Raw genomic sequence first — 6589 nt, 5'->3', positions numbered from 1 at the left:
ACGAAAACCTTGGAAATGTGGCGCACATGCACTATGCCCATTCTAATATGCAAATGGTGGATTTATTAGGTCGGTCGAGGCTGTAGCACATGCCTTCTAACTCTACTTGTGTTTAACCAAAAAACCGAATATTTGGTTAAAACTAAAATTTAATAGAGAAATCGGGTTACTGATAATCAAAAAATAAGAGATTTTTTGAACAACAATAAAGCAATGAATAAGAGTATATTTCAGTATAATCGGAATGATATTTCGTGTCCTACAGATGTTGTGACTTTCTCCTTTTATAGTCAATTCTAAGAGAAAGTGTAATACCTTTGTCTTAATGAGGCAATTACGAGCAGTAAATGACATTAAAAGAAACGTTATTCAATCATTCTTATTAAATACAAATTCTCTAACGTATTTGGCATTTAATGTTGAATTTGGACTCTTTTACGCTATCAGATTCATATCTTCAATTCCTTCTGATCTTCGAGCTTTAAATGGCTCGAACAGGTACGAGTCTCGTCTCATCTGGATAGTAGCTCATACCTTTAAGTATCTTCTCTCCCGCATCTATTGTTACTCGTGTCTTCTAACTGTTTGTCATGCTTTGACTATTTGACCGGTCTACGTGTCATGACATGTCATCTTCAATATTTAAATTCAGTTTTTTCCCAATACAGATAGTCCCACCACTTTCCATTTATTTATCAATTAAATATTTGGGAAGTGGATCTTTATTAAAAAGGGAATTTTTGCCATAATTAATGCTATGACAGTACTAACGCTTCAGTTGTCTTTTCTATTTAATGCATCGCACACGTGTTTCCTTCTCATTAGCTCTGTAATTCTGCAGCCTTTTTTCAAGGCTTCTTCAACTCCACTATTCACGAAGTGATAGTTGCCTTTATTATAGGCTTTCCATCATTACACTTCTTAATCTTTGACGGTTGCTTTTATATAAACTTAATCCTCCTTCCACAATTTTTTACCTAATATTTCACTATTTACTTCTATTCACTTCTTCCTCTGTTCACGCCTTTCTACCATGTCATCTTCAAATCCCAACCCTAGAAGAGTCCCAATTCTTCACAGTTTCCCCAATGCCCCTGTGAGACATAGAAGGGGTAGAGGGGGTAGACTTCGTGGCCTTGGATCCATTCGTGGTGGTACCTCTGGTTCCATCACTCCTTCTTCTAGCTCTGGTATTACTTCTAGAGGTTCTTTCATTAATAGATCTTCCTCTAAAGGCAAAGAATCTTCTGAGTCGATGCAAGAACCTTTGGTCGAAGAAATAGTGCCAACTGATTTATCTTTCGAGCATGATAAAGAATCCCTTCGTGACCAAGTAATTAAATTAGAGAGAGCTGACACTTATCCTTCTTTAATTACTGAACCCTTAATTTCCACTGTTCGAAAAGATTGTCGTTGGAGAGATGACCTTCATATAGTTATTCCTAACCCAAACCAGAGAATATCTTCTTATAGGATTGGTTTTTCCTCTGTTTATACTTATCCCTTTACTTTGGGATTTATTCCTGCTATCGACTCAGTCATACTCGATTTTTGTCGTTTTTTCAAAATTTGTTTGGCTCAAATTGGCCCTCTCGTATGGAGAGCAGTAGCTTGTTTAAGGTATGTATCGGTAAAGGCTGATGTCGATTTTACCTTCTCTCATCTGATTCATCTTTACCACCCCAAGCTGTTTCGCAATGGTGTTTTTACCCTAACCGCAAGAAGTAAAAGGGTTTTGGTAAGCCCTGAAGATGATAAAGATCGAGGCTGGTACACCCGTTATGTTGCGGTACCCACGGTTGATTTGGTGGGTGAATCAAATATTCCTTTCCCTGAGAAATGGAACCTTGCACGTAAGTATTTCTTTCTTGCCGTGTTTGTTTTATTTCAACTCCTTTTCTAATTTCATTCTTTTTTGCTTTTTTGTAGCAACCATGGGAGATGTGGAACCCGTTCCTAATTTCCGTGGTTGGGTAGATGCTATTTTGAAGGCCGTGCCTATGGAGGCACGAACCTGGAAATCTATTTCTAACAAACATGGTTGGAAAGTAAAAACTCACGGTATGCGTCTCTTATTGTTTCCCGTATGTTAAATTCTTTCCCCTCTTCTAACTTTTTATCCTTCTTTCTGTCAGGATTTGCTATTCGAGGAATGTCAGCTGAAGTAGCTATTGCCCTTCGAGCTTCTTTTGGTACTCCTCTTTCTTTGGAGAGAGCACAAGCTACGCTGTCAAAGAGGAAAGTTGTTGAAGAGGATTCCGAGGATGATGAAGATGAAGACACCTCTTTGGCAGTTAGACCTAGAGTCAGGAGACGTATCATTTCTGAAGATGAAGCTGAAATTTCTCCTACCCGTGCCTCCTCTCCGGTTAATATTGTTTCCGATGATGAAACCATCCCCAGGGACACCATTGAATCCACTCAACGTCTCTTCACTGAGGGTTTCGAAAGTGGTGATCTAGGTCCGGTTTTAGATGAGGTTCCTCTTTCCTCTTCCATTCCTATTCCTTCTATTCCTTCTTTAGTTTCAAGTACATCTTTGCCCATTTTATCTGTTCCTGCTTCTTTGTCAATTTCTGCTCCTTTACCTGCTTCGACTCCCTCGACTCCTGTTATTTTCACCTCTTCTACCGTTCCTCCTTCTATAGCTCCCCCTTCCTCTGTTCAGCATGCAGAGGAGGGTTCTAGTAGCAGAAGTTTAGCTATGAGGAGTGTAACACTTGAGGTTCCTGCTACTAACAGTCTTTTAAGGAAGTCTGGTGGAGCAGATGTCTGGCTTAAGCCTTTAATTGGAGATATTGAGAAGAAAAAGATGGACAGTCACAGTTGCTTAACTTTGATGAATGACATAGTTCATTCTACGTTGAAGGTATTCTCCCTTTACTTTCTAATAATTTTTTTTTTATTATTTCTAGATTCTTATCTTCATGAGTTGTCTTTGTAGGCCAACCTTATTGGTACGGAGTTGATGGGAAGAATTTCCCTTTTAGAAAAGAAGGCTCGTGAATCTGATAAGACTATTCTCGAGGCTGAGAGGGTAGCTAAGGAAGCCCAGCTGGAGGCAACTAATTGGAAGGAACAGTTTAAAAATGCTCAAGACACGATAAAAGAATTGCAAGAAAGCAACTGTAACCTGGAGCAGCAAAAGCGGACTCTGACTTCGGATTTAGCGAAGGCCAAGGCTTCTTCTAGTAAAGCCGAGAAGGACAAGGAGCGCCTCGAGTGTTCCTTTTCAGAGCAATTATCAAAGTCAAGTGAAGAAATCAGAGAACTTAAAGCACTCTTGAACAAGAAAGAAGAATATGCAGGAGAGTTAGTACAAAACTTGACTCAAGCTCAAGCTGATTTGAAGATCTCCTCTGATAAGGTTCATGCATTGGAGAGTTCTCATGCCTCCCTTGAAGCCACCCTTGATTCCACTTTAGCTGAAAATCAAGTGTTAAAGAATGATCTTGCTATGTGGGAAAGGGATTATGAGCTTCTTGAGGAGAATTTTAATATAGAAGTGAGTTGGGCTTTTCTAAACTCTCGTCGTGATGCTTTAACTGAGGCCAGACAAGAAAACTTTGATTTAGAATCGGAATTGGCCAAGGTTTTGAAAACCATTGAGATGACCCAACAACCACTTGACTTTCCTTCTCCGGCAGATGAAGCTCCCGTGACTGAAGAACCTTTAAATGAAGAAGCTGCTGCTGTGACAATTGAAGTTGAAAATGTTGCTATTCCAGCTCCCGAGGGTGAAACTTCTATGAATCGGTTTGAGGAAGCTGACGCTTCCGTGGCTCTTGCTCCCCTCGAAGAATCTACCATTTCAATCCCAGCTGAAACCGCTTCTGTTGCTGTTTCTTCAGAAGTTACCGTTCCTGAAAGTGAAGCTGATATCACAACTTCTGATGCTCCAGCCCCTCAGTGACCAGTTTATGTTTTAAAACTTTATTTTTATTTGCTTTGTTGATTGGTGGAAAAAGTCCCCAGTTATCATAATGGGGCACTTGTTGACTAAGTTTTTACTTAGTCTTTTTAACTATATAAAGAAGTTTATTAGTACTTCAAAATGTTCTATTCTTGCCTTTTTCTTATCTATTTAGGACTTATAGAATAGTTTAGCATTTTTTAAACTTTGAAAATGCTTTATGATCCTTCTCATGACTTATTAACATGAGGCTTATAAAAGAGGGCCCTTTTATATATATCGACACTTAATGAAGAAGACGTCTCAACTTCATAATGGTGTTACAATACGATGAAAGAAATAGGAACACACATGTTTCGCTTGGAACCACTTTGACAAGTTTTTATTCACGAACTTTGACAAGCTTTTGAATATTACATGTATTAAAATACATCTATAACTTTCTCGTAACTGTTTTTCTTGTAACAGATTTTTGCAAAATAAATATAATTCTAACAAGGTTTTTTCTTATAACCCGTTTCAGTATATCGTCATGACCCTATCTTCATGTACTAGGAAGGGTTTGAGAGGTGACTCCATTGTTCCCATGAGTTCGAGCACTATGATGAATGTTTTATATCCTCATTTGTTTTGATGGGAAAGAACACAATGATAAATGTTGAGGTTCCGTAGCTCCTGCTCGACACTTGTCTCTTTGTTTTTCAACTTTCATCTACATATCTGTTTTCCCGCACGTATCTGTGTACAATATGTAGTCCCCCAAGTGTTTGAGCGGTGAAGTATGAAGCCTCGAGCACTTGGTAATCTTCTTCACCTGGTCCTTTTCCTGAAAAGGAAATATATACGGGACTCGAGGGTGCGATTATAGATGAAGACTGCTTAACCCGTGTATACTTCTATCAGAATAATTGTAACCCTGGGCTAGGAATTTTAGTTTATTCCCTTTTGCCTTACAGGTCGTGACTCATCATTTAGTACGGGTTAGCGTTTTGCCTATCATCTAAAATCGTTAGTAAAATTTTAACAATTCAAAAAATAAATAATTTAACATGGTGATACCTGACCGTGGGTTTTTCCTTAGAAGTAGTATCTCTTCAAATGAACTGCATTCCAATGTGAGGGAAGCACCTTCCCGTCCATTGTTTCTAATTCGTATGCTCCTTTTCCTGCAATGTCCCGAACTCTGTAGGGTCCCTCCCAGGTTGGACTTAGTTTACCCGCGTTGGCTGCCTTTGTAGATTGAAAAACCCTTTTAAGCACGAAGTCCCCAGTTTTGAAGTATCGCAATCGTGCTTTCCTGTTGTAATATCGTTCGATCACTTGCTTTTGTGCTGCCATCCTTATTAATGCGGCTTCTCTTCTTCCTTCGAGCAAATCAAGGTTTACCCGCATTTCTTCACCATTTGATTCTTCCGTTGCCTGAGCATATCGTGTGCTCGGTTCTCCTATTTCAACTGGGATTAAGGCTTCTGCACCATAAACCATTGAAAATGGTGTTTCTCCCGTGCTTGTTTTTGTCGTTGTACGATAAGCCCATAATACTCCAGGTAATACCTCAGGCCAATTACCTTTTGAATCTTGTAACCTTTTCTTCAAGTTGTTAATAATGACCTTGTTCGTTGATTCTGCTTGCCCATTGCCTACTGGGTGATAAGGTGTAGATGTGATTCTTTTAATTTGCCAGCTCTCAAAAAACTCAGTGACTTGAGCTCCGATAAATTGAGGGCCATTGTCGCAAACAATCTCCTTTGGCACACCAAATCGACATATGATATTACGCCAAATGAAGTCTTTGACCTCCTTTTCTCGTACCTGTTTAAATGCTCCCGCTTCTACCCATTTAGTGAAATAATCAGTAAGTACAAGTAGAAACTTCACCTGACCTTTTGCTTGTGGTAATGGACCTACGATATCCATCCCCCATTTCATAAAGGGCCACGGAGCTATGACGGGATGCAGTAACTCAGCTGGTCTATGCATATTATTCCCGTACCTTTGACATTTATCACATTTATACACGAAACTGTTTGCTTCCTCTTCCATCTTAGGCCAATAATACCCAGCTCGAATCAATGTTTTTACCAACGACCTTCCTCCCGCATGATTTATACAATGTCCTTCATGTATTTCTCTCATTACATATTCTGTTTGGGAAGGTCCAAGACACCTTGCTAATGGTCCACCGAACATCTTTCGATAAAGGTTCCCTTGATATAAACAGTAACGAGCAGCCTTTTTACGAAGCGCGTGTGCCTTCCTTTTGTCATCAGGTACGGTTCCATACTGCAGAAAAGCAACAATCTCGTTTCTCCAATCCCAGGTTAAATTATTAAAATTTATCTCATTCTTATCAGGCTCGAGAATGGAATGAAATAAATGTACAACTGAAGCATTTGCATCTTTTGCCACGTATGCTGCAGATGCGAGATTGGCTAAAGCATCTGCCTCTAAATTCTCATCTCTTGGTATCTGCACAACTTTCCACGTCTGAAACTGCTTTATAATTCACGTACTTTCCTAAGTATTCTTGCATTTGTGTATTCCCTGGTCCGCATAAGTCCCCAGCATCTGGTTAACAACAAGTTGTGAATCACTCTTGATTATAATCTGGGTTATGCCAAGTTCCCGAGCCAATTCCAAACCTGCAATGACAGCTTCATACTGTGTTTCATTGTT

General features: G+C 39.4%; 1 protein-coding gene across 1 annotated transcript; it reads left to right on the top strand.

Moving 5' to 3' along the window:
• Window positions 1-1033: 1033 nt before the first annotated feature.
• Window positions 1034-3913, top strand: LOC109217749 (flocculation protein FLO11-like). Its single transcript, XM_019382016.1, has 6 exons — window positions 1034-1325; window positions 2136-2192; window positions 2295-2725; window positions 2945-3061; window positions 3143-3383; window positions 3648-3913. Exons 1-6 carry the CDS (start codon window positions 1034-1036, stop codon window positions 3911-3913), a joined length of 1404 nt encoding a protein of 467 aa, XP_019237561.1.
• The last annotated feature ends 2676 nt before the right edge of the window (window positions 3914-6589 follow it).

The sequence above is a fragment of the Nicotiana attenuata genome, unplaced genomic scaffold, assembly GCF_001879085.1.
Source record: "Nicotiana attenuata strain UT unplaced genomic scaffold, NIATTr2, whole genome shotgun sequence".
In the NCBI taxonomy this organism is placed as follows: domain Eukaryota; kingdom Viridiplantae; phylum Streptophyta; class Magnoliopsida; order Solanales; family Solanaceae; genus Nicotiana; species Nicotiana attenuata.
Note: the sequence above shows the minus strand (reverse complement) of the source record. Positions and strands in the feature narration are given on the sequence as shown.

Bases quoted from the DNA above. Each gene is read 5' to 3' on its own strand.
- LOC109217749 (XM_019382016.1), top strand. From the start codon at position 1,034: ATGTCATCTTCAAATCCCAACCCTAGAAGAGTCCCAATTCTTCACAGT. The intron at 3,062-3,142 runs GCAACTAATTGG...AACCTGGAGCAG, and splicing joins CTAAGGAAGCCCAGCTGGAG to CAAAAGCGGACTCTGACTTC. The intron at 3,384-3,647 runs GTTCTCATGCCT...CTTCTCCGGCAG, and splicing joins TAAGGTTCATGCATTGGAGA to ATGAAGCTCCCGTGACTGAA.